This window comes from Tasmannia lanceolata, unplaced genomic scaffold (genome assembly GCF_043159265.1).
Source record: "Tasmannia lanceolata isolate RefF3 unplaced genomic scaffold, GAP_Taslan_0.1 ptg000035l, whole genome shotgun sequence".
Classification (NCBI taxonomy): domain Eukaryota; kingdom Viridiplantae; phylum Streptophyta; class Magnoliopsida; order Canellales; family Winteraceae; genus Tasmannia; species Tasmannia lanceolata.
In genome coordinates, this window is record NW_027518712.1 from 3,648,341 (window position 1) to 3,674,365 (window position 26,025).

The 26,025-nt window shown below is 50.2% G+C and overlaps 2 protein-coding genes across 2 annotated transcripts; both read right to left on the reverse strand.

Moving 5' to 3' along the window:
* Positions 1–2,581: 2,581 nt before the first annotated feature.
* On the reverse strand, positions 2,582–4,793 carry LOC143859649 (uncharacterized). Its single transcript, XM_077370301.1, has 2 exons — positions 4,472–4,793; positions 2,582–2,637 (listed from the first exon to the last, which is right to left on the reverse strand). The coding sequence occupies exons 1-2, from the start codon at positions 4,791–4,793 to the stop codon at positions 2,582–2,584; spliced, it is 378 nt and encodes a 125-aa protein (XP_077226416.1).
* Positions 4,794–18,172: 13,379 nt separating this feature from the next.
* On the reverse strand, positions 18,173–19,432 carry LOC143859650 (uncharacterized). Its single transcript, XM_077370302.1, has 2 exons — positions 19,018–19,432; positions 18,173–18,633 (listed from the first exon to the last, which is right to left on the reverse strand). The coding sequence occupies exons 1-2, from the start codon at positions 19,430–19,432 to the stop codon at positions 18,173–18,175; spliced, it is 876 nt and encodes a 291-aa protein (XP_077226417.1).
* Positions 19,433–26,025: the final 6,593 nt, after the last annotated feature.

A 26,025-nucleotide genomic window follows, 5' to 3' on the forward strand; every position in this document is an offset into this window, starting at 1 on the left:
GATTTCTGGTTAATTATGGGTCCTAGATCCCACATCTAGGTGGCGACTCTGTCAGTCTCTTTCGTGTGGAATTCGGATTGCCTTAGTGATCCCAAGTTCACAGGAAAGATTAATTCAAATCAACATTAAAATGCACACGCCAATCGCGTGGAAACGAGAGACCAAGAGAGAAGGCGCGGCGGCTCGCGCCCCGCCCCTCTCGCGGGATCCGGGTACCACAGCCTTAAGCCAAGGTCTATAACAGGAGGTTTTCACTTTTCACATTTCACTTTCTCACTTGCTCTCTCCCTTTCTTTTCTTTTCTTTTTCTTGCTCTGCCTGTTCGACTCTGATAGCCCGGGGTTGTGGTCGTTCGCGAGTTAGGAGCCTTTCTGTTCAAGCCGGTAATCCTTATTTTAGTGTATCTATTTGATTTCTTTCCGCGTTCTTTATGTTCAGTAGTGCTTCAAGTTCTGAGTCCGGTTCTAGGTCTGATTCAGGGGAGTCCGGGTCCTCTAGTAGTTTAGCATCTAGCTCGTCGGAGAGGACTCGAACTATTCCGACCAGGATTCCCGGCCCCTATATGGCGAGTCCTAACGTTAGCGTAGAGGTCATAGATAGTGGGGACGAGGTGATTTTGGATTTGAATAATACTCCGCCCGCAACGGATAGTTCCTTCCGAGCAGAGGCGAGAGTTGGTAGCGACGCAGCTGAGGCGTCCACAACATTCCTCCCGGGCCGGGCCGTTGAGGTCGTAGCTATGGACCGGATGGACGCCAATCCCCAATACAACGTTCAGGCTCTTTATGAGGAGAATATCCTTGATGAGTTCAGGCTGGGGGACATTAGGGATAGGTACTGTATTCCCCAAAGGTTTGGGTTGAGGGCCGCGATAGAGGGAGATAGGGCTTGCAACGATAGCTCCGACGTCTGTATATACGACGAGTCGTTAAGGGCCGGGCTCAGGTTCCCTCTGTACCCATTCTTCGTCGCGGTCCTTCAATATTATGGGCTGGCTCCGGCTCAGGCCGCGCCGAACTCATGGAGGACGCTGATCGGGTTTATATATCTTGTCCAGGGCCGGCTTCAAAAAAGTTTGTCTGTGCCGTTGTTCCGCATGTGTGCGCACCTGAAGAGGCATAAGGACGGGGGTTGGATTTACATTAGCCAGCGCCCTGAGGTGAAAATGATCACTGGTATTCCATCCTCCATACATCTATGGAAGAACAGGTTCTTCTATGTCGAGGACAGGGAGCCCACTGAACCCTGGCCGATTCCTCTAAAATGGGACACCCCAGACACACTTGCACTGAGCCGCAAGCCGCTCCTTGAGGGCGAGGATATGGGAACGTTCGCCCTAGTCTATGAGGAGCTGCACAGGGAGGGCCTTATTCATTGTGCGGAATTCTTTGGGGAAGAGGTTCTGGTCGGGCTTGGCATTAGTACTGCGACCCCGGCACGTATGTGGCTAGTCTTGCTTTTAAACTCTTTTTTCTCCTTTTTGCTCCTGACCGGTTTTGTTCGTCCATGTTGACTTTCAGAGATGCAGACGCAGTCCAAGTTGGAGAAGGTAAGGCAAGGAGCCTTTGTCAGGGCCCAGCAGGGCCAACAGGGCTAGAAAAGGAAAGCCGAAGAGATCTCGAGTCCTGCTCCGACCCAGGACGCGCCGCCCCCCAGGGGCAAGCCTTCAGTGAAGCTGCTCGGTGCTTACGGCCGAGGAGCGGGGTCTTCTAAGTCGGGGGGAGTATCCACCGGAGTCCGCCCCCCCAGGCGAAGTCTGGGGATAATGTTTTTCGGCCCAACTGGGCCGTTCAGAAGAGCGACACCGGCCTGGGTGAGAGCTGGGTAGCCATGGAGATCGTCACCAAGGGTCTCCTGAATAGGGACAAGGTCCAGGTTCTAAACGAACCTCCAGCTGCGGCCGACGAGGCCATCTTCTCTTCACTCTATCAGGTATTATTATTATTATTTTTTTAACGCTCGGTAATCATTTATTTGCGCTCGCCTGCAGATCGGACTGTATTATAATGACTTTCGGGAGAAGAGCCGGATGTTTTCTGAGGCAATCACTAAGTCCGAGGAGGAGAGCGGCCAACTGATGCAAGAGGCAGCCGAGCTCCAAAGGTCCATCGGGGAGAGGGATGCTGAGGTATAGCGGCTCAAAGATGATATGGCCGCCCAGAAGCAGAAGGCCGCCGAAGCCCTTAATGCGCAGATGGAAGAGCCCGGGAGAGGCAGACAACGGTCGTCGAGGAGGCCGTGCAGAAGAAAGATGATGAACTTATTAGTTTGCCCAGTGAATCGTACAAGCTGGGATTCTTTGATTGCCTTGAGCAGGTCAAGGGATCCAACCCGGCAGTCATCTTGACGGGCCTTGTCCTCCCCGATCCGCTGGTGGTTGGCGACGACGAACAGGGCACTACCGCTGCCGCAGAGGTCCCGGGGGCACATCCATCATGGGGTGGCGGTCACGGGGTGTCTTGAGCTCCCCATTTTCCCCTCTTAGGCATGGCTTCGTGATTCTTTTTGTAATGGCCCTTGGAGGCCCTACTTTTTGTAATGGCCCTTCGAGGCCCTACTTTTTCATGAATAGAAGTTACATTCACTGTCCACTGTCCACTGATGTCTGCCTCTGGCTAATACTGCTTGATTCTAACACTGTGGGCCAAAAATACTCCGGGCAAACATTTAAGCTTTAATTGACCCGGGTCTTTGTAGAGGCGAACCGAGGTGAACTAAGCAGCTATTACTCAATTTTTAGGGAACTGGGTTTGCGGGTAGATTTGTTTGTTTTTTTTTTGTCCGGGCCCGTTCCTGACCAGGAGTGTGCTCTCGGTCTTTGTGGAGACGAGCCGAGGCGAACCAAGCAGCGAGTACCCAAGTTTTAGTGAACTGGGTTTCCAAGTAGGTTTGGTTTTTCTGTCCGGGTCCGTTCTTGACCAGAAGTGCGCTCCCGGTCTTCGTGGAGGCGGGCTGGGGCGAACCAAGCAGCGACTACCCAAGTTTTAGTGAACTGGGTTTCCAAGTAGGTTTGGTTTTTCTGTCCGGGCCCATCCTGACCAGGAGTGCGCTCTCGGTCTTCGTGGAGGCGGGCTGGGGCGAAGCAAGCAGCGAGTACCCAAGTTTTAGTGAACTGGGTTTCCAAGTAGGTTTGTTTTTTCTGTTCGGGCTCGTTCCTGACCAGGAGTGCGCTCCCGGTCTTCGTGGAGGAGGGCTGGGGCAAACCAAGTAGCGAATACCCAAGTTTTAGTGAACTGGGTTTCCAAGATGGTTTGCTCGAAGATTTACAAAGAAACAGTATCCACTTTATCATTCATATTCGAGCGCTTACAACGGCATTTGCTTTTGTGCCAAGTGGCCATCTATTGATAGTATTTTCGGAGGTTCTTTGAATTCCAGGCATGCGGTAGCAGGTGATCCCCAAGCGTTTCCAGCTTATAACTCCCCGGGCGAATCACCTCTCTCACTCGGTACGGCCCCTCCCAGGTCGGGGAGAGTTTTCCGACCTTCTTCGGTTGGGAGATAACAGCTTTCCTTAGGACTAGATCCCCTGCTCGGAATTCTCTGGGGCGTATCTTCAAATCATGATAGTTTGACACTTTCTGCTTGTAGGCGGCGACCCTGATTCGGGACTCTTCCCGGACTTCTTCCAGTAAGTCGAGATTTGCGCGGAGCCCATCTCCATTGAGCTGTTCATTGAAGTTGGTGACTCTGGGAGACGGGGCACCCACATCGACGGGTATTACGGCCTCCGTCCCAAAGGACAAGTTAAATGGTGATTCCCCCGTTGATGTGCGCAGGGTGATACGATACGCCCATAGGACATGATAAAGTTCATCTGCCCATCGGCCAGCCTTTTCGTCCAGCCTCTTTTTGATCTCCTGAAGCAGGATTCTGTTCGTTACTCCTGTTTGCCCATTCGTCTGAGGGTGCGCCACTGAAGTAAATCTCTGTTCGATCTTCAAGTCAAAGCAGAATTTTTGAAAGTTTCGGCAGTCAAACTGTCTGCCATTGTCCGTTATCAAGACGCGGGGTATCCCGAATCTACAAACGACCGACTTCCAGAAGAAGGTCTGTATGTTTTGCTCTGTGATCTGAGCTAGAGGTTCGGCCTCCACCCACTTGATAAAATAGTCAATGGCCACTACGACGAACTAGCGTCTTCCGGAGGCTGGTGGAAAGGGGCCCAAGATGTCCATCCCCCATACTGCAAAAGGGAGTGGGCTGATGATCGGGGCCATGGATACATAAGGTTGGTGGATGGTAGGAGAGAACTTTTGGCATCTCTCGCACTTCTTCACCAGGTCCAGAGCGTCTTGCCTTAAGGTTGGCCAGTACAGGCCTCTCAGCAGCACTTTGATTGCCAGGGCCTTGCCCCCTAGGTGTTCCCCACAAATCCCTTCGTGTGTCTCTTGTAGGGCATATGCAGCGTTGCCTGGCCGGAGGCACTTTAAGTATGGGAGGGTGTATGACCTTTTGTACAGGCTCTCACCATCGAGGGAATATCGGGCTGCTCTCTGTACCACTTTGCGGGCTTCCTTCTTCGCTTCGGGAAGCTTCCCGCTACGTAGGTACTCGATGATTTCGTCCATCCAGCACGGCTCGTGCTCGACCTGCATTACCTCGACAGCCTCATTCTCGATACTAGATTTTTGCAGAAATTCCATACATATACTTCCAAGAGTAGTGTAACTGGATGCTGCCAGCTTAGATAGCACATCCGCCTTTGCATTTTCCGTTCTAGGGATCCTGATGACCTCGAAGTCTTTGAACTTACTAGTCAACTGGCGGACCTTGGAGAGATATTTAATCATGCGCTCGTCGCGGGCTTCATAGACTCCTTGGATCTGGTTTACAACCAGCTGGGAGTCACAGTACGCCTTCAGTCTTTGGGCGCTGGTATGAATGCTAGGTTCATTCCGGCGAGGAGGGCCTCATATTCTGCCCCATTGTTGGACGCCTTCAGTCTTTGGACGCATCTCCACTTTCCGGCCCCCGATAAATAAAGGGTCCGAAAGAAGACAGGGAGCGAGACAGAGGTGGCATCGGGGCCGATCCCCCCGAAAATACCCTAAAACGCTCCCCATGAAAAAAAGACCTCCCCTTTAAGGGCAGTCGGGACCCATTAACCCCGAACCGATCACTCGAGGGGAAGATAGTCCTTCCACAAACAAGACACCCCACGGGGTGCACCAGAAATATTCTCGGCGATCAAATTGAAATTCGATACCAAAAGGCTCGAATGACACGGTGCACATTGTATGTAAAAAAAAGAAAAAAAAAGAAAGAAGGAGAGAAGAAGAAAAGAAGGAGAATTCAAAAAGTTATTACAGACCCCACGTAGAACCATAAAGAAAAGAAGAAACATAAAATCCAAAGGGCATCCTAGCATCACTGAGCCCCCTCAGAAGTCTAAGCAACTACAGGATCTGCCAAGGCAGCCACCTGCTCCCCAACCATCTCCGGCGCTTCAACTGGTACCGGTAAAAGATCCTCCGGAACACCTACCTCGGCCTTCTGCATCAGCTTGTCGAGAGGGAAGGAAGGATCGACCTCTTGAACGCGCCGCCGGCATTCAACAAAAGCATCGATCTCAATGTCCACGCTGAACGTAGCCGCGGCCTTGAGAAACTGCTCGGAGTCGCGCCATTCCTCCCGCACCTTCGCCAGTGCCCTGGCATGCGCTCGTCGAGCCACCGCCAATTTGTCCTTCGCACGGCTTCTCCCTTCTATGGTTGTCCGGAGGTCTGCCCGAAATCGAGCAACAATATCATCAAACGCCACTTTTTCCGCCCGGGCCTTGTCCAAGTCCTCACTCAGCTTCCGGACTCGCTCCTCAAAAGCACTTATCTCAGACTCATCCTCGAGCAGGTACTGCACCATCTTCCTGGCATAACTTTAAGACTGCAAAAAGCAAACCATCAGAAAATTTCCAACTTGTGACCTCAAAAGCAACAAAAAGGGAAAAGCACAAGCAGAAAAACCAGCCACCCGGTACTTACGCAAGATGTCGACTGAAAATACTGAGCCCCCAGGGCCCTACGATCGAAGCCCTCTAACTCAGCCTCGTCGCCAGGAAGGGCGGTTGTCACCCCTAGCTCCACCCCAACCCGGGGATTCGTAAGAACGCTATCCTCGACGCCAATTTTCCAGTCATGTTTAAACAACTCTCCCCGCACCTGGAAGCACTGCGAAGGAAGCTCCACCCGCTCCAGAAGAAGCTTGGTCATAACCGCCCCCTCCATCCGACTCAGCACGTCCTCCGTCAAGGCAGAAGGACGCGCCGCATGGCCATCATCCCCCTGTCCAGCGCCAGAAGGGACAACCCTCTTGGCAGAAGGCTCCAACTCCCGGCGAGGATACATGGCCGTCCCCTTTTCTCCAATCAATCGACCAGAGGAGCTAGATGGCGCGGATGCAGGAAACCTAGCCTGCGACCGGCCAAGCCTAGCCGCAGCCATAAAATCGGAGGGGATCCTCCTACGGCTCACCAGACCCTTCGTCGCCGCCGCGACCCCCTTCCCTCTACCAGCATCACCAGAAGAAGACATACCTGCCGCCAAAAACAGAAAAACAACAAATACTCGGAACAGAAAGAAAAGCAACCCAAAAAAAAAAAATGCTCAAGGCGCATATAGACAAACCCAGGGAAAAAGGCTCACCACGATGGCTGGCGGAACTCTCCCCCATTCCCTCGCCCATACAGCGGGCCCTCCTCTCCACAGCTCTCAGCAAACCGAGCCTCTTCAGACCCTTTCCCATCTAAAATCGGAAACATCAATAGCCTCCCCAGAGGCTAGCTTCCCCAAGTCAAACTTGCTGCAATCAGACTCGTCGGGGAGGAACTTCCTTCGCCACTCAACAGAGTGCCTCCAAGAGCGAGGAAAGCCCCAGCCAACGTCCGATGGAGGAGTGATGAACACATACTCCTCATTCCACTTCTTAATGGAAGAAGGCAAGTTCGCCGCAATTTTCACCTGAGGACGCTGGGTCAGATATAACCAACTGTCCTCCTCCTTCACCAACGGGCTAAGGGCAACACAACCCCGGAGCAGAGCGAGGGTAGGCTGAATCTGGAGAAGACCCGCCTTGGCCACAAAGGCCAAAAGAGTGCGCCAACTATTAGGCGATAGTTGGGAGGGGGCCACCCGGTAAAACTCGAGGGCCTCCACTATAATACCCAAGAGCGGAAACTTAATCCCCGCCCGGAAAGCCTCCACCTAGAAAGCTACCTCTTCCTCCGTGATACCCTCACACACCCCCTCTACAAAGGATGGAACCCTAATCCCATAATCATCGGGAATGTGAAACTCCCTCCTAATCTTCTCCGCCGCCCCTTCTCCTAAAGTGTTCCTAAAACACGTCACTCGACCGGGACGAATAACGGCACCAGACCGAATGTCCCTAATCTCCGCCTCACGAGCAGAAGAAACTCGAGCAGGAGATTCCGAAGGAGCGGCCCCCACCGATGATCCAGAAGCCCCGGAGCTATCTTTCAACTCCGTAGGCTGCTGTACATCTCGAGAGTCGCCGCCCCCTCCCTCTACGAACAACCGTCTCCTTTTTCTTGGCGGAGCCCTCTCCACTACTTCTACCAACCCAGAGGAGGGACTCTGAGAAACGGTTGCGACAGACATCGTAAAACAATCAAATGTCGGATGGAATAAAAAGCATAGAACTCACTAGGGCAGACAAACGAAGAAAAACCAGAAGAAGGTTGGTGAAGAGCACTACGTAGAAAAATCGCCGCGGAAGAAAGCTCGTTTCACCCGAGGAAGACGAAGAAATAAGACAAAGAATGAAATCCCCAAAAAGGCTTTAAAAAGGGCTAGGGTTTCGACACGCGTCGATTGATCTCCCTTCCTTTCTAATTCGATGGGACGCGCACACGTGGCGCCGATTGGGAAATTCAAGGGAACCGCCAAAAATCAAAGCGCCATACTGAAAAGACGTCGCTACCCCTACCGCTAAGTAACTTCCCGAGCAAGCCATCGCTAAACCCTCCCCACGTACGATGGCAAAAGACTCGGGACCCATCACAAGGGCCCGGCATATGAATCCACAAGATGGAAAATGCCACGTACGATGGCAAAAGGCTCGAGACCCATCACAAGGGCCCGGCATACAAATCCACAAGATGGAAAATGCCACGTACGATGGCAAAAGGCTCTGGACCCATCACAAGGGCCCAGCATACAAATCCACAAGATGGAAAATACCACGTACGACAGCAAAAGGTTCGGACCCCATCACAAGGGCCGGCATACGAATCCACAAGATGGAAAATACCGCGTACGGTCAGGAAAGGCTCGGGGCACGTCACAAGGGTCCAACGTACAATACCACCAAACGAAAAAATACCAAGCACAGCGAAAAGGGCTCGGGTCGCGCGAAAAAGCAAACATGCGAAGGGAAAGCAAACATAAGATACAAGTCGTAAAAAACCAAAAAGAGCCATCCATAACTATTTTCTTCTGGCCCGCGGGCCTACAAAAAAAGAGAGAGTGAAAACAAAAGGCACGCAGGCCTGGGCCCCCAAGGTCCCCAACAACAAAAAAGAGAAGGGGAGGGGAAAAAAGCCTCCTCCAAAATCCCGCTCACCTCACCACCTCCAGCTCAGAGTGACTGGCCGCTGAAGGAGTTTTCCGCATTGGAAAGCTCCTTATCACTATGCTCCTCCTTCGAAGAGCTCCCCCAACGCCGATTCTCAGCAAACCGGGTCTAGTCATTTAACCACCGCACCCGATTCCTCAACAAATCATTCTCCGCACGCAAGGCCGCAATCTCTCGATCCATGTCGATCATCCGGCTACAAACCTCCATTTCCCTACGATGGACATGAGAGAAGAAAGAGCGGTGGCGATGAACAAAAGCTTCATGGGACTCCCTCTCGTAAAGGGGAGAACGAGGAGAACGCTGAGGAAGCCTTGGAGGCGGGTTCCTCTAAGAAATTCTTCGTTGAGGCCCCAACCCATCAGGGTTTGTCTCGAGACTACTGACAAACCCGAAGAAAGGCCGAAATAAAGCAAAGAAGGGGAAAGAAACGGAAAGCTAATCTGCATGCAAAGCAGAAGAACTCGCTCCCTATAAACCCTATGGGAGACCCTTGGGTAGGAAAACGAAGCGACTTGCCCCACACGTGTCCGTTTCCTATTGGATGACCGGCCAGCACCACGTGATGGCGCCGCAATTCCTCGGGAAGGAACCGCCGGACGAAACAGCACGTCCTCTCGTATCCCAAAACACCCATAAATGCCTTCGTCACAATATTCCTTAACCAGATAAACAAGCCTGCTCCCTTGGACCATTCAATGGCCCAAAGGTATTATTGTGATGAGACATAAAAACGGCGCCGCTCTCGGATCTCGCCACGCGTCGCCCATGCACCCATACAGCCTAATCTCTATTAAAGGCAATGGGAAACGGCAGGCCCGAACCTCATCATCACAAGTCACTTCCGACCCCTCCACACCGAATAAGAGGGAGGGGCCCGGAGGCAGGAAAGCAAGCAGAGGGGTCCGACCTCGATCGCGCCAGAGGAGAAACGCGCACCCAGGCCTGGGGCCCCGGCGCGAGGCCACGGCGCACGAACACAACAGGCGAAGGAAATTAAACGCGCTAGGAAAAGGCTCAGGATCCCTCGCAGGTTCAGACAGAACGTCACAAATCCTCATAACAAAGATAATTTATATCAAACATATGGAAAAAGCAACACAAAGAGACACGGTACAAATCCATAAAGATTGCCCATTCACATCCTCCTGGCCCACAGGCCTACAAAAAAGAAAGGGAAATGAGGAACGGAGCACAGGGCACACAGGCCCCAAAATCCCCGATACGAAAAGGGAAGAAAAAAAGGGCACGCAGAAAAACAGGAAAGGCCAGAGACTAATCGGAAGAAGACTCCTCTCCTGAAGGGTCCCCATCCCCTTCCCAGGAGCTCTCCAGCAGGGGATCCACCTCATATTCAAACAGCTGCTCGTTGAGGAAGCGAACCTTTTTCTGCAAAGCCTCGAAACAAGGCAACCCAGCTAACGACGCCACCGCTTCCCGGGGACGGCCGCCGGATAAAACGGCACGTCTCCTCTTACTCCGAGGCCCCCATAAATGCCCTCATCATGACGTCGCTCGAACGAAACCTTACTCCCTTGGCCCATCCAAATGGACCAAAGGAGTAAGGGGGAGTTATGATGGGACACAAATACGGCGTCACTCTCAGATATCGCCACGTGTCGTCCATGCACAAGTAGAGCCTAACCATAATGAAGAAAGGCGTTGGAAAACGGCAAAGACCAAACAATCAAGACACGTGTCGCCCTCTCACGCCGGCGGAGCAGGGGGACGGCCCAATCCTGCAAAGGAAGGTTTTCTCTCCATAATGATGAAAAGGCCCACGCACCTCCCTTTAAAAGGGAGGGAAAGGAAGAAGAGAGGGGATCCACATTTTTGAAAAGACGTCCCCCATTCTCAGCTCCCGCAAAACAACCGGAAAAAGAGGCGAGGCAACAACAGAGGAGACTAGGAACTCAATCATACTCTTCCTGCTAGTCCCCTCCGACCCACTCATTCACACACCCAGAAAAGAACCCGCGTTTTGGTCCTGGTAACCCTGATCAAACCTCTTCCTCTTCTCGCTGTCCTTTATATTGATTGGTCAAAGGATCTGACTTGGGTGTCGAAGTGGTCGTCCGGGACCCACCCCGGACCCCCTGACCCCCTTTATTTGTGATTGCAGACCCCGCGGAGGCCCTCTACCGACCACGCGATCGCAGACCCGGATTCAAACGGCATCAATCTTAAATAATTTGACTCGACATTTTCTCATTCATATGTCAAATCAGTGCTATATGAACTTCAAACACTCCATTGATACTAGGAATAGAGTCGAAGATTCTATGAGTAAGGGTTGGTTACCAAAGTCTATTTCAGACGTCAGGGCTCTCGCTACTAAAAGACAAGTTACAACCAAGGAAGTCAATACTGTTAAAATAGTAGTAAAAACTCCCAAGCCTGTAGTTTCGAGGACAAAACTGGCAGAGGAAAAGTCAGCCCCTGGACCTCGAAGAGAATTTACCCAATTACCCACTACTCCATGTACAATCATGAAAATTCTAATCAAGAAGGGTAAAATTTCCCTACTTGAACCCAGACCTCCTCCAAACCCACCGCTGAAGAAATTTAATGAGAAACAATAATGTGAATTCCATCAAGGAAAGGGTCATACCACTAACTGTTGCCTGGGTTTGAAACATGCCATCCAGGACCTTATTGATCGATAAGGTTCTTTTGGTTGTCCCTCCGGGTCAATGTTATTACCAATCCTCTTCCAAACCATTCAACAACCCGGCCTCAACTTCTTCTACCAAAGCTATATTTACCTCTTATCCACTAGTTGATCCAACCTCCTTGATATGTACTATATCTGTCGATCCATTTGTTTGGGAAAGTGAGTTTGAAGAAAGTGATTACGCTACTTATTTATTTCCAATGATTTCGTTTAAATCAATGGTTTAAAGATTGTTTAACCCCCGGCCACCATTCGGAGAAGTTTCTTCGAGTTGAGTGATCTCGCTGGGATACTTCCATCGTGAAGATTCTGGCAAGATCCGCCTTCCCTGGCTCTGTTCAGATGTAGGAGGTGTGGGAGTGTTAGAATCTAATCCTAAATTCATAGATGTTAAAGGATTGATAATCAAGATGAGAAATTTGGGCTTTTGGGTGAAATCATGATTATGAGGGAAAAACCTCACGTTTTGGAGAAAATCCAGAATTGTCGATTTGGTCGACTGAAAGAAATGGTCAGTCGACCGAACACATCGAGGCGTTCTTAAAAAAATTCTAGTATGCTTCGCTCGGTCAACCGAGCACGTGATCGGTCAACCGACCGTACAGGGTATTTCGCCGATTTTTAATATTTGACCCCCTAGGGGAGTTTCAATGTACTTGTTGGATTCTTAAAAACCCTATGATTTATATTAGATCCTGATTTGAAAATGGAATTATTTGATAGGTGTCGGATCGTCCTGATTTTAAGTTTTGTACTCGTAGAAGAATTTAATCAACATTATTGTAAGTGACTTTTTCCTATACCGGTGTTTTTGAAGTCATGGTTGATTTGGAAATACCTTTTATGCATTAATTACTATTCACATGTTCCAGATTGTTACCCATGTTCATGCAAACCCTGTTTAGGTGGATATGTCATATTTTCATGAGCCATGTTCTGATTTCATCTATAAGCTTGTTTTAATTCTGAAAATCATGGATCAAGCATGACGGTGGTTTTTGTTGTAATAGCTTATTGATCTTTATTTCATGTGAGTTTCCATGGAAATGTTTTGGCCCTTCGGGTCGGTGATTTGATCATGTGTACCGTTAGCCGAGCCACGTATCCAGGTTTTCCTATTTGCCAGTGGAGCTGTGGCACTGGAACTAAACAGGATACCCTACCTACCAGTGGGGCTGTGGCTCTGGCAACTGGTGGACGCTTGTGGCAGCACTCGTGGTACCTATGGTATTGTTACCTGCCAGTGGGGCTGTGGCATTGGCCGTGACCATGTTAGACCGATCACTCCTACCTGTCAGTGGGGTTGTGGGATTGACCGTGGTGTAGGCTATTGGACACAATTGATTGTTCCATGATTTCTGGTGTAAAAATACATCGTGGTTCAATTTTATTATTAACAAAGTTGTTTCTCGTCCATGATAAATTCTTGGCATATTTACAGTGGTTTTATCATATTTTGTGAGCATGATAGATTCGCCTGTTATCGTGATTTGGCATCTGGCTGAGCGTTAGCTCACATCATCGTGTATCTATGTTTTTAAATTCCGAGTAGGAACCGATGTTTTCCACACGGGATATTCGGGCGAGCGACGATTTGGTCTTGTCTGATCATCATCAGACTTATTTATTTCAGTTAGGATTATTGACAACGGCATTCAAGTTTGATTTTAATTATTGGTTATAAACATTTATGAGCAGTAGTTTATTCAGAGAGTTATCGTAGTACTTATTAATGATTTTTTTTTCAACTTTAGCTGCTCTGCATACTTGTTAAACATGTGATTTTATGAATGATTAGCCTTGTGCGTCCGTGGGGTAGAGTCGCAAACCCGGTTCAGGGTGCGACAATAATCTCTTGAGTTGTGCCACGGGAATATATGCAGAGGGATTTGCAGAACGAAAAGTGCAAGGAAGCATTAAGGATTTCTTTTTTTATTATCCTTTTGCTGGCTGGTATGGGAGGAAACAGCAAGGCACTTGGGTATGGCCACACATTCCCAGACATGAGTGTTAGGCCTAAAATCGGTAACAGATATGACAGTGACGTAAGAGCCGAGCTGGAGGACCCAAGAAGCCGAGGTGAGGGAGCTGAGTAGCTGAGCCCTGCGTAAGGAGAACAAACGAGGTCAGAATGACCAACCCTGATTATTATTCCGGACAGGCCCTTCGACACTCAAGTCAGTATGAGCAGGAGTGCAGAGTGAGTTTAAGAGTGGTGGGTGAGAAGTTATTACCCTGTTTATGAGCTTTGGGAGCCCTTTTATAGAGGGAAAACTGGGGTAGTTGGGGAGTTATTGCTCCAGGACAGGTGTCGGCCACCCATAAGTTCGAGCTCACCTACTCAGCTGTAATTACCAAACTACCCCTGCTAATTACCAAACTACCCCTGCTGACGTGAGATCTGCGGTGGGCCCCCTTTGGGCCACGTGTCGACAAGTAATAGGCTGCTGTTTTTATACCCCATCAGTTGCCCCCCAGTTCTCCAAGTCATTGTGGTGACTTGGGGAAGTGTGGTGAGTTACATCTCTGCTTGGTGGGAGTCAGTCCGGAATTTGTCAGTCCGGCCTGGGAATCAGTTCTGAATTTGTCAGTCCAGCCTGGGAGTCAGTCCGGAATTTGTCAGTCCGGCCTGGGAATCAGTCCGGAATTTGTCAGTCCGGCTTGGGAGTCAGTCCAGAATTTGTCAGCCGGCCTGGGAGTCAGTCCGGAATTTGTCAGTCCGGCCTCTGAGTCAGTCCGGAATTTGCCAGTACGGCCTGGGAGTCAGTCCGGCTTGGGCCGGACTGATTTTTGTCGTCTAGCGAGACCTGTCATATCCAGTCCGGCTTGGGCCGGACTGATTTTTGTCATCTAGCGAGACGCGTCATATCCAGTCCGGCTTGGGCCGGGCTGATTTTTGTCGTGTAGCTAGACGCGTCATATCCAGTCCGGCCCAAGCCGGACTGATTTTTGTTGTGTAGCGAGACGCGTCATATCTAGTCCAGCTTGGGCAGGACTGATTTTTTTCGTGTAGCGGGACGCGTCATATCTAGTTCGGCTTGGGCCGGACTGATTTTTGTCGGGTAGCGAGACGCCTCATATCCAGTCCGGCTTGGGCTGGACTGATTTTTGTCGTGTAGCGGGACGCGTCATATCCAGTCCGGCTTGGGCAGGATTGATTTTTGTTGTGTAGCAGGACGCGTCATATCCAGTCCGGCTTGGGCCGGACTGATTTTTGTCGTGTAGCGAGATGCGTCATATCCAGTCCGGCTTGGGCCGAACTGATTTTTGTCGTGTAGCGAGATGCGTCATATCCAGTCCGGCTTGGGTCGGGCTGATTTTTGCACCGGACTCAATCCCTTTTGAGAACTATCCTTCACACGAGCACCTTCACGGATGCCCTTAATCTTTTGGAGATACGCGCATATTTTTACTTACGCCCTTGCCTAGAAGTTCGTGGCTGTCATTAATGAAAGACACGCGGCACCGTGCAGGCGCCCTCGACTCGCGTGCCCTTCATTAAATGCAGACCTCCATCGCCAAGGCTTATAAAAGGAGGTTTTCACCCTTCATTTTTTACTTTTCACTTTTTACTCTCCTTCTGCTTTTTGCTCTGCCAGTTCGGCTCGCGTGGTTGGTGGTTGTGAACGGCTGCGGATTTGGGAGCTTTCAGTTCGAAACCGGGAGATTTCAGTTATGACCCATAATCTTCTTGAGCGCGCCTTCCATTCATTTCTTTTCCTGCTTTCATGTTAAGTAGTAGCTCTGGTTCTGAGTCCGGCTCAGGGGAGTCGTCTTCTAGTAGCTCAGGGTCTAGTTCGTCGGTTAGGACCCAGGATAGGCCGATCAGGATTCCAGTGTCAAAAATGGCAAGTCCTGATGTCAATGTGGAAATCGTAGATAGTGACGACGAGCTGGTTGGGGACGAAGTGATTTTGGATTTGAACACCACTCCGCTCCCAACAGACAGTTATCTCCGAGCAGAGGGGAGTGTTGGTAGTGACGCCGCTGAGGCATCCACAACGTTTCTCCCTGGCCGGGCCGTTGAGGTCGTAGCTAGGGCCCGGATGGATGCCAATCCTAAATACAACGTACGGGCTCTTCACAAGGAGAATTACCTTGATGAGTCCATGATGGTGGACATTAGGGATAGGTACTGTGTTCCCCCCAGGTTTGGGCTGAGGGAGGCGACAGAGGGAGATAGGGCTTGTAATGAAAGCTCAGATGTTTGTATTTACGATCAGTCGTTGAGGGCTAGACTCAGGTTCCCCTTGCACCCGTTCTTCATCGCGGTCCTCCGACATTATGGACTGGCTCCGGCCCAAGTTGCGCCGAACTCATGGAGGATGCTGACTGGGTTCATGTACCTCGTCCATGGCCGGCTCGAAAGAAATGTGTCTGTGCCGTTATTCCGCGCTTGTGCACACTTGAAGAGGCATAAGGAAGGGGGCTGGATTTACATTAGCCAGTGTCCGGCGGTGAAAATGATCACTGGCATTCCTTCTTCCATTCACTTATGGAAGAACAGGTTCTTCTACGTCGAGGACAGGGAGTCCACCGAGCCCTGGCCGGTTCCTTTAAGATGGGACGTCCCGGACACAATTGCTCTGAGTCGCAAGCCGTTCCTCGAGGACGAGGATGTGAGGACGTTCGCCCTAATCCGTGAGGAGGTGGAACGAGGGGGCCCCATTCATTGCTCAGAGTTTTCTGGGCAAGCGGTTCTAGTCTGGCTTGGCCTTAGTACTGCGACCCTGGCACGTATGTGGCTAGTCTTGCTTTAAAACTCCGTTTCCTCTTTTTCTTGCTTCTGACTGGTTTTGTTTGTCTATGTTAACTTTCAGAGATGCAGCAGCAGTCCATGGTAGAGAGAATGAGGCAGGGGGCATTCGGGAAGGCCCAGCAGGGCTAGAAAAGAAAGGCCGTTGAGATGTCGAGTCCGGCTCCGACCCAGAATACGCTGCCTACCAAAAGTAAGACCACGGTGAAGCTGGTTGGCCCCTATGGCCGGGGGGCAGGTTCCTCAAAGACGGGAGGCACAACCAGCGGAGCCCGTCCACCACCACCAAGGCTCGGAGATAATGTTTTTTAGCCCAATTGGGCCGTTCAGAAAAATGACACCGGCCTTGGTGAGAGCCGGGTGGCTAAGGAGCTCCTCAGCAAAGTTCTCCTCAGCAATGACAAGCTTCAGGTTCTCAACGAACCTTCGGCTGCGGCTGATGAGGCCATATTTTCGTCAGCTTACCAGGTGAGATGGCCCTCGAGTGCTTATTTATCTTTATTTCTTCCCTCGCTTTCCTGTGGCTGGTCTGTAGATTTTATTGTACTATAACGACCTCCGAGAGAAGAGCCAGAAATTTTCTGAGGCAATAACAAAGTCCGAGGAGGAGAACGGGAAATTGGTGCAGGAGGCAAAAGAGCTACAGAGGTCAGTTGAAAAGACGGTCGAGGAAAACAAGCGGATCAGAGAAGAGTTTGCCGCTCAGTTAGCCGCGCAGAAGGAGAAGGCAGCAGAAGCCCTCAACGCTCAGAGGGAGAGGGCTCGCGAGAGGCAGATAGCGGCCGTTCAGAAAAGGGAGGACGAACTCTTTATTCTGTCCAGCAAGTCCTATAAGATTGGGTTCTTTGACTGCCTCGAGCAGGTTAAGGAATCCAATCCGGCCGTGGTTTTGACGGCAATGGTTCTCCCTGACCCACCGATGATTGGCGGTGACGAGCCGGTTACCACTGCTGCACCCGTGGCCCCGGAGGCGGATCCAGCACGGGATGGTAGCCAAGGGGTGGCTTGAGCTCCCCTCCTTTCTTCTCTTTTGACGATTTCTTTTTGTAATGGTCCCTTGGAGACCCAACTTTTGTAATGGCCCTCCACCCGTTCTCCACTTGTCTGTTTCTAGTTAATATTGTTTGGTTCTATGCTGTGTTGAACCTGGTCCTGGCGGGGGCAAACCGTGGTTTTCCAACCATCGAGTACTGGGTTTCCAAGGAGCTTTGGTTTTTGCATCTGGACTGGTCCCGGACCAGGAGTGCACTCCCGGTCTTTGTGGAGACGAGCCGTGGCGAACCAAGCGTCGAGTACCCTAGCTTTAGTTGACTGGGTTTCCGAGGAGCTTTGGTTTTTGCATCCGGACTGGTTCCGGACCAGGAGTGCGCTCCCGGTCTTTGCGGAGATGAACCATGGCGAACCAAGCGTCGCGTACCCTAGTTTTAGTGAACTGGGTTTCCAATTTGATGAGTACGCAAGTTTTAGCAAACTGGGTTTCCAATTTGATGAGTACCCAAGTTTTAGCGAACTGGGTTTCCAAGGAGCTTTGGTTTTTGCATCCGGACTGGTTCCGGACCAGGAGTGCGCTCCCGGTCTTTGCGGAGACGAGCCGTGGCCACCCAAGCATCGAGTACCCTAGTTTTAGTGATCTGGGTTTCCAATTTGATGAGTACCCAAGTTTTAGCGAACTGGGTTTCCAATTTGATGAGTACCCAAGGTTTAGCAAACTGGGTTTCCAAGAAGCTTTGGTTTTTGCATCCGGACTAGTTCCGGACCAGGAGTGCGCTCCCGGTCTTTGCGGAGACGAGCCATAGCGAACCAAGAGTCGAGTACCCTAGTTTTAGTGAACTGGGTTTCCAATTTGATGAGTACCCAAGTTTTAGCGAACTGGGTTTCCGAGGAGTACGAAGAGGTTTGCAAAAGAGCTTCTCATTTCAGTATATATTTACAAAGTCACTTTTACGCCGGGTAGCTTACTACTGATAGTATTTGCAGATGTTCTTTGAGTTCCAGGCATGGGGTAGTAGCTGCTCCTCAAGTGTTTCCAGCTTATAACTTCCCAGGCGAATCACCTCTTTTATTCGGTATGGCCCCTCTCAGGTCGGGGAGAATTTTCCGGCCTTCTTTGGTTGGGAGATAGCAGCCTTCCTTAAGACCAGATTCGCTGCTCAGAATTCTCTGGGGCGCACCTTGGAGTCATGATAGTTGGACACTTTCTGCTTGTAGGCGGCGACTCTGATTCGGGATTCTTCCCTGGCTTCCTCTAATAAATCAAGATTTGCACGGAGCCCGTCACCATTGAGCTGTTCATTGAAGTTGGTGACTCTGGGAGACGGGGTGCCTACATCGACCGGTATTACTGCCTCTGTTCCAAAGGACAAGTTGAATGGTGACTCCCCCGTTGGTGTGCGCGGGGTGGTGCGATACGCCCACAAGACATGATAGAGCTCGTCTGCCCACCGGCCAGCTTTTTCGTCCAGCCTCTTCTTTATCCCCTGCAGTAGGATTCTATTCGTCACCTCTGTCTTCCCATTGGTCTGCGGGTGCGCTACTGAAGTAAACCTCTGCTCGATCTTCAAGTCGGAGCAGAACTTTCGAAAGTTCCGGCAGTTGAACTGTTTACCGTTATCTGTTATCAAGACACGGGGGATCCCGAATCTGCAAACCACTGACTTCCAAAAGAAGTTCTGTACGTTCTGCTCTGTGATCTGGGCTAGAGCTTCAGCCTCCACCCATTTGGTAAAATAATCGATGGACACTACTACGAACGCGCGCCTTCCGGAGGCCGGTGGAAAGGGGCCCAAGATGTCCATCCCCCAAACTGCGAAGGGGAGTGGGCTGATGATCGGGGCCATAGACACAGCAGGCTGGTGAATGGTGGGAGAGAACTTCTGGCATCTCTCGCACTTCTTGACCAGGGTCAGTGCGTCTTGTCTTAATGTGGGCCAGTACAGACCTCTCAGCAACACTTTGATTGCCAGGGCCTTGCCCCCTAGATGCTCGCCGCAAATACCTTCATGTGTCTCTTGCAGGGCGTACGCGGCATCGCTGGGTCGGAGGCACTTTAGGTACGGGAGGGTGTAGGACCTTTTGAACAGGTTCTCACCATCCAGAGAAAATCGGGCTGCTCTTTGTGTCACTTTGCGGGCTTCTTTCTTGGCTTCAGGTAGTTTCCCACTACGTAGGTAGTCGATGATCTCGTCCATCCAGCAGGACTCGTGCTCCACCTGCATTACTTCAGTGGCCTTATTCTCGATACTGGATTTCTGGAGAAATTCCATACATAAATTCCAGAGAGTTGTGTATCCAGACGCGGCCAGCTTAGACAACACATCTGCTTTTGTATTTTCTGTTCTGGGGATTTTGATGACCTCGAAACCTTTGAACTTGTTGGATAACTGGCAGACCTTGGAGAGGTATTTGATCATGCGCTCGTCGCGGGCCTCATAGATCCCTTGAATCTGGTTTGCAACCAGCTAAGAGTCACAGTAGGCTTTCAGTCTTTGGGCGCCGGTTTGGACTGCGAGATTCATTCCGGCGAGAAGGGCTTCATATTCAGCCTCATTGTTGGATGCGCGGAATCCAAACATCAGGGCGTAGTCTAAAGTGAAGTTGTCCGGCTCGGTTAGAACCAGACCAGCTCCACAGCCGCCCTTGTTCGAAGATCCGTCCACGTGCACTTCCCAGAGCGGTTCGGCGGTCGATGGATCCTATTCTGCTGGTGATATGGGGATGATTTCTGTTTTCGTTCCGTCTTCTGCTCGCTCATCAGTTGCGATTGCCTTTCCCGCAGCTGGGGTTTGGACAATTTTGGGCTCGGTGATCTGCTGGGGGATGGTGCATTCAGCCACGAAATCTGCCAGCACTTGAGCCTTGATTGCTGGTCTTGGCATGTACAGGATGTCGAATTCGCTTAGCTCCACGGCCCATTTCACGAGTCGTCCTGAGGTGTCCGGCTTATGGAGAACTTGCCTAAGCGGCTGATCAGTAAGGACCTTTATTGTGTGAGCTTGAAAGTACGGCCTCAACTTTCTGGCTGCCATGATCAGGACGTAGGCCAAGTTCTCGACCCGCCGGTATCTGACTTCGGCATCGTGCAGGACTTTGCTAACATAATAGACCAGTTTTTGTTGGCTGTGCTCTTCACGAACTAGGACAGTTGCTAGAGCCAGGGGGCTCACGGACAGATACAAGAGTAGCGCCTCACCCGGTTCCGGCTTTGTCAATAGTGGTGGGGAGGATAAGTACTGCTTCAGATCTTCGAATGTGGCCTGACACTCCTCTATCCATGGCGCCATCTTGAGCCCTTTGACTGTGTTGAAAAAGGGCAGGCACCTCTCTACGGATTTTGAGATGAAGCGCCCTAAAGCGGCCACCATTCCTATCAGCCGTTTCACTTCTCTGATTTGTTTTCAGTGGAGTGAGCTCCACCACGGCCTTGATCTTCTCTAGATTGGCCTCTATCCCTCTCTGGCTTACCATAAATCCTAAGAACTTTCCTGAGCTGACGCCGAAGGTGCACTTCGTGGGATTGAGCTTCATCTTATGCTCTCTCAGGACCTGAAATGTCTCTTTCAAGTTGGAGACGTGATCTTGCGCACTTCGGCTTTTGACCAGCATGTCGTCGACATAGACTTCCATGTTGCGGCCGATCTGGTTCCAGAAGAGCTTGTTCATTAGCCTCTGATACGTGGCCCCGGCATTTTTCAGGCCGAAGGGCATGACACAGTAGCAGTAGGTCCCCTGGTCGGTTACAAAGGAAGTCTTCTTTATATCTGACTCATACATTCTGATCTGATTATATCTGGAGAAGGCATCCATGGAGCTCAGTAGTTCGTGACCTGCAGTGGCATCAATGAGCTGATCGATTTTGGGAGCAAATAGCTGTCCTTGGGACAGGCTTTGTTCAGATCAGTGAAATCAACGCAGGTCCTCCACTTTCCATTTGTCTTCTTTACCAGGATTACGTTTGCCAACCAGTCCGGGTATTGGATTTCTCGAATGAAGTCAGCTCTCAAGAGCCTCTCCACTTCTTCTCTAATCGCCTGCCGCCTTTCGAGGGCGAAGTGTCTTCTTTTCTGCCTCACCGGCCAGTAGGTTGGGTCAACACCAAGTCTGTGCATGCTGACCTCCGGGTTTATACCGGGCATGTCCACGGGAGCCCATGCGAAGACATCTGCGTCGTCCTGAAGAAATTGGGTGAGGTTGTGCCGGGTGCCGCTGTCTAGAGAGGAGCCGATCTGAACGACCTTCTCATCATCATTTTTGCACAAGGGGATGGAGATGAGGTCTTCGGCGGGCTGAGTTCCCTGAGCTTCATCCCTCAGATCGAGTATCTCAATCGGCAACAACTCCACCGCGCTTTTGCCCTTGAGTGCCATTGCATAGCACTCCCTGGATTGCGGCTGGTCCCCCCGGACTTCTCCCACGCCGTTTGGCATAATAAACTTCATCTTCTGGTGATACACTGACGCGACGGCGCGGATCAGGTTTTGGCCAGGCCGTCCCAAGATAGCATTATAGACCGAAGTGGCCCTCACTACCAGGAAGTTGATCATAGCGAAAGCTTGGCAGGGCGGCTCTCCGACGAGGACGGGGAGTTCGATCTGTCCCTCTACCTTGACGACCTCTCCTGAGAAACCGAATATATCTGAGTTCGCCGGCCTTAAGCGGTCATCACCTATCATCATTCTCTCGAAAGCGGGATAGTACAAAATATCGGCCGAGCTCCCATTGTCGACCAGGATTTTCTTCAACTCCCAGTTTGCGACGAGCATGGTTAAGACCAGGGCGTCGTCATGTGGCAGTATCAGGTTGTCGAGGTCCGCATCTGAAAAGGAGATCTCATTCTCCGTCCTCATCTTCTTGCTGCACGTGTGCACGTCGTTGACTCGGCGTGCATATGCTTTTCTTGCAGCTGATGATGTGCCCCCAGCGGCGGGTCCGCCCATAATCGTGCCGATGACTCCCCTTGGCTGGGATCGGTGTGCCTCTGGTTGTGAACTGGATGGCGGCGGAGATTGACCTCGGGCAGGGGGTGGCTGTGACCGTCGAGGGCTCCGGCCCTGAGGACTTTTCCCTTTGCGCTCACTTCTGTGGTCGTCACTTCGGATGTATTTTTTCAAATAGCCCCGACCAATCAACTGCTCGATTTCTTCCTTGAGCTGCCAACATTCGCCCGTGTCGTGACCGTGGTCCCTGTGGAACCGACAGTACTTCGACTTTTCTCTCCTGTTTCTCTTAGAGAGCATTCTGGTCAGCCACCTCACGAACTCTTCTCTACTGATAGCGGCTAGTATGTGTCTGCGGGAGGTGTTGAGAGGGGTGAAGTTCTCCTCCCTCCTCTGGGGGGACTTTTCTCTTCTGACGGCCTTGTCATCCCTACGCTGTTTAGTAGGGTTCTTGTCCTCAGAGGTTCTCCTCCGATTTGAGTCCAGGGCAGCCAGTGTCTCTTCCACTGATATATATTTCTCTGCCCCGGCCATTAAGTCTGCTAGAGAGTGCGGATTCCGGCGGGCCACTGCTCGACGGAAATCATTAGATTTAGCACCTGCGAGAAGCGTGTTTGTAGCGGCTGAGGGGTCTAGATTCAGCACTTGGAGTGCCTCCCTGTTGAAGCGCTGACGAAGGCTTTCAGAGGTTCATTATCCTCCTGCCATAAGGCCATCAAGGATGCTGTTGTTTTCCTTGGCCTACGGCTGCTCATGAAGTGGCGGACCAGATCTTCCCCGAAGTCATCGAAGTTGCTGATGGAGTTCGGTTTGATCCTTGAGTTCCAGTCCCTTGCCGCACCAGTCAGGGTCATCAGGAATGCTCTGCAGAGGAAGCCGTCTGACGCACCGTGGAGGAGCATCATTGTCCTGAATGTCTCCAAGTGGTCCACAGGGTCAGTTGTCCCATCGTACTGCGGGACAGTTGGCATCTTGAATCCTCTGGGCGCTGGGGCGCCCATAACATCGTCGATGAACGGCGTTCTGCTTGAGAACGCTCTTGACGCAGGCCGGCCCTGATCTTTTGCCAGCTCCTCTATGCGGTGGTCCATTTCCTCCATCCTTCGTAGAATTGGATCAGCTCTATGATTTGGCCGGTCTAGTGACCGGTTTCTCTCCACCGATGGGTTCGCCGCAGAGCCGGACTGAATTTTCGGGCTCTTTCGACGAGGCCGAGATTTTTCTTGTGGCGCTTGGTCTTCATGGGCTCGGTGCTTTTGTGCAGAGCGAGACCGTGACCTCCGGTGACGGTGGGGTTCGGTATGGGCATGCCTTGATCTGGAGTGATGGACTCGCCTGGTGGAGTGGTGAGTCCGGTCTTCATCGTGGCGCGCTGACTCTCCCCTGTGAGCGCGCGACCTTTCCTAGACAGGTCGTGGAGCTTCTGGAGGAGGTTGGGGAGGCGCCTGGAGTAGTTGCTGGTACTGACCGACAAGATCGGTCATCTGTTGAAAAAAAAGCTTGAAGTTGATCCGGAGTGGGCGTAGGATTGAGGTGTTCCGAGCGAGCAGGGCTCTGCTCGGTTGTAGCAGAGGTAGCCACCACCTGTGAGGCGATTCGCTCACTCCGGGTCCTGCGAGGTATCGCGACTCGGGTAGCCCGTGCAGTCGGTACCCGAGCACTCTTTTGTCCTGCCATTTAGTATATAGGGGATTCGAATAGCTTTTAGTCCGTGATCCCACGGATGACGCCAATCTGTTAGGCCTAAAATCGGTAACAGATATGACAGTGACGTAAGAGCCGAGCTGGAGGACCCGAGAAGCCGAGGTGAGGGAGCTGAGTAGCTGAGCCCTGCGTAAGGAGACCAAACGAGGTCAGAATGACCAACCCGGAGTATTACTCCGGACAGGCCCTTCGACACTCAAGTCAGTATGAGCAGGAGTGCAGAGCGAGTTTAAGAGTGGTGAGTGAGAAGTTATTACCCTGTTTATGAGCTTTGGGAGCCCTTTTATATAGGGAAAACTGGGATAGTTGGGGAGTTATTGCTCCAGGACAGGTGTCGGCCAGCCATAGGTTCGAGCTCACCTACTCTGTAATTACCAAACTACCCCTGCTAGTTACCAAACTACCCCTGCTGACGTGAGATCTGCGGTGGGCCCTCTTTGGGCCACGTGTCGACAGCTAATAGGCTGCTGTTTTTATACCCCATCAATGAGTGCGGATCCTCAGCGTTTCCAAAACAAAGCCCACATGCACTGTCGCCAATACCAGTAGTTAAGAGCCTGTATCAGGAATTTCTTGGAATATTTTGTTTCTGCTTTTCGTTTGATTATGTGTACAAATTTTTGTAAGCAAGAAATGATAGAATGAAAAAAAAAATCAGGGTTTAGGGTTTTTTGTAAGATTTCTTCTTAGGGTCTGTTTTTTCAACAGCAGGAGCTGTTTGTTTTTATATTAAAAAAAAAATCATTATTTTTAAGAACCCAACTCTAGCTGACTCATTCTAAAGAAGATGAAAAGATATATTTCAATAATCATTAGAAAATTAATAAAATTAATAGTCATCTGACAGAACTCTCATGCCAATGGACATGCAAAAAACTAAAATAGAATTATCCTCTATTTTGTGCCGTGTATTCACCAGCACAACCGTATGATCTAAGTAGAATGTGCTAGGTTTTATAAATTATTTTTCTTGGTAGGTCAGACGTCTTATCAAATTGCGTCAAAGTATTCTATTATTGTAATAGTAATCATAAGATCGACAGAGAAGTGTGAGGTCCCACTTGATGATAATGATAGGACTGGGCTTCTGAAATCTTAATTGATAATGGCTTAATTTGTAGATTTTGTCATGAACCGTCCCGTTCTCATTGGGCCAAGTGGACTGCATCTCTTTTGTTAGGATGATAAAGAGGAGCTTATATGATGGGAAAATGATACTAGTGCACACAATCAAAGTTGGCAGTGTGTCCCAATCTGCAACAGTATTCAGAACTTCTTGTCTTCAGAGGCCCAACATTGATTTGCCGCAAAAAAACAATTGATTACAGTAATTGTCTCCGTGAGCTTTTGCACATCGTACCTGAACCATTAGGATTTTTTAATTTGGTGGTTTGCATGTAAGCCACTCAAGTCACTAGATGGATATACAAGCGTTAAGGCCTTGTTTAAATTGCAACAAAAAAAATACATTTATGAAGGAAATATTTCTTTCCCAGATTTTTAGGGAAACGATGTAACTATCATGCAAAAAAATATATTCATTGGTAATGGCTCCAATCCGTTGACAAATCTTAATAACCATTGTCATAATGTGTTTGGCAACCCCCAAAAAGGGTTTTCACGACCAATGTGGCATGGATAAATAAAGGGAAATGATTTCTCCGCTCCAATGTTTTGATAAACATGCGCACCAACTTTTGTCGTGTAGTATTTAAAGGGCTGTCAGAGGAATATTACGCTTCTCAAAAAGCTCTTAAAGCACTTAAATACTACACGACAAACATGTGGAGCACATGTTTATCAAAACATTGGAGCGCTGAAAACATTTTCCTGAATAAATATTGCCGCTTTATATTATATATAGTGACTGATAGTGATGCAGGAGCATACGAGTGCATCATCCATGCCCACATGGCATCGATGGACCATCCTAGAGAGCATCCTAGACGGGGTCCACGTTCCTTCCTACCTTGGTCAAAACAAAGACAACAGTTGCTAATTTATTAGTTGTTGAAATTAGTAACTTGGCTATCCTTTCCTACTCTCTTAGGAATTGATAAATGGGAAGTATTTTACTACTGCCTTTTTGGACGTGAAACTAAGAATCCTCATTTTAGAAGCTGCTGATATTATTGCGTCATTTTAGAAGCTGCTGCTATGATCCTCCAAGTTGCAATTCAAAGTTCACTATAGATGGCAACCTATATTACTCTAAGCGTGGACCAAGCTGCTTCCCATTTTGAGTTAGATTTTGCTTTCTATTTGTTTAGTTGCTTTTATTCTTTTTCTTTTTGTTACTAATTATAATAATTGCAGATTGTAAAACAATAACTTATCCCAACCGGATGAGTAGTTGCTGTTTTTGA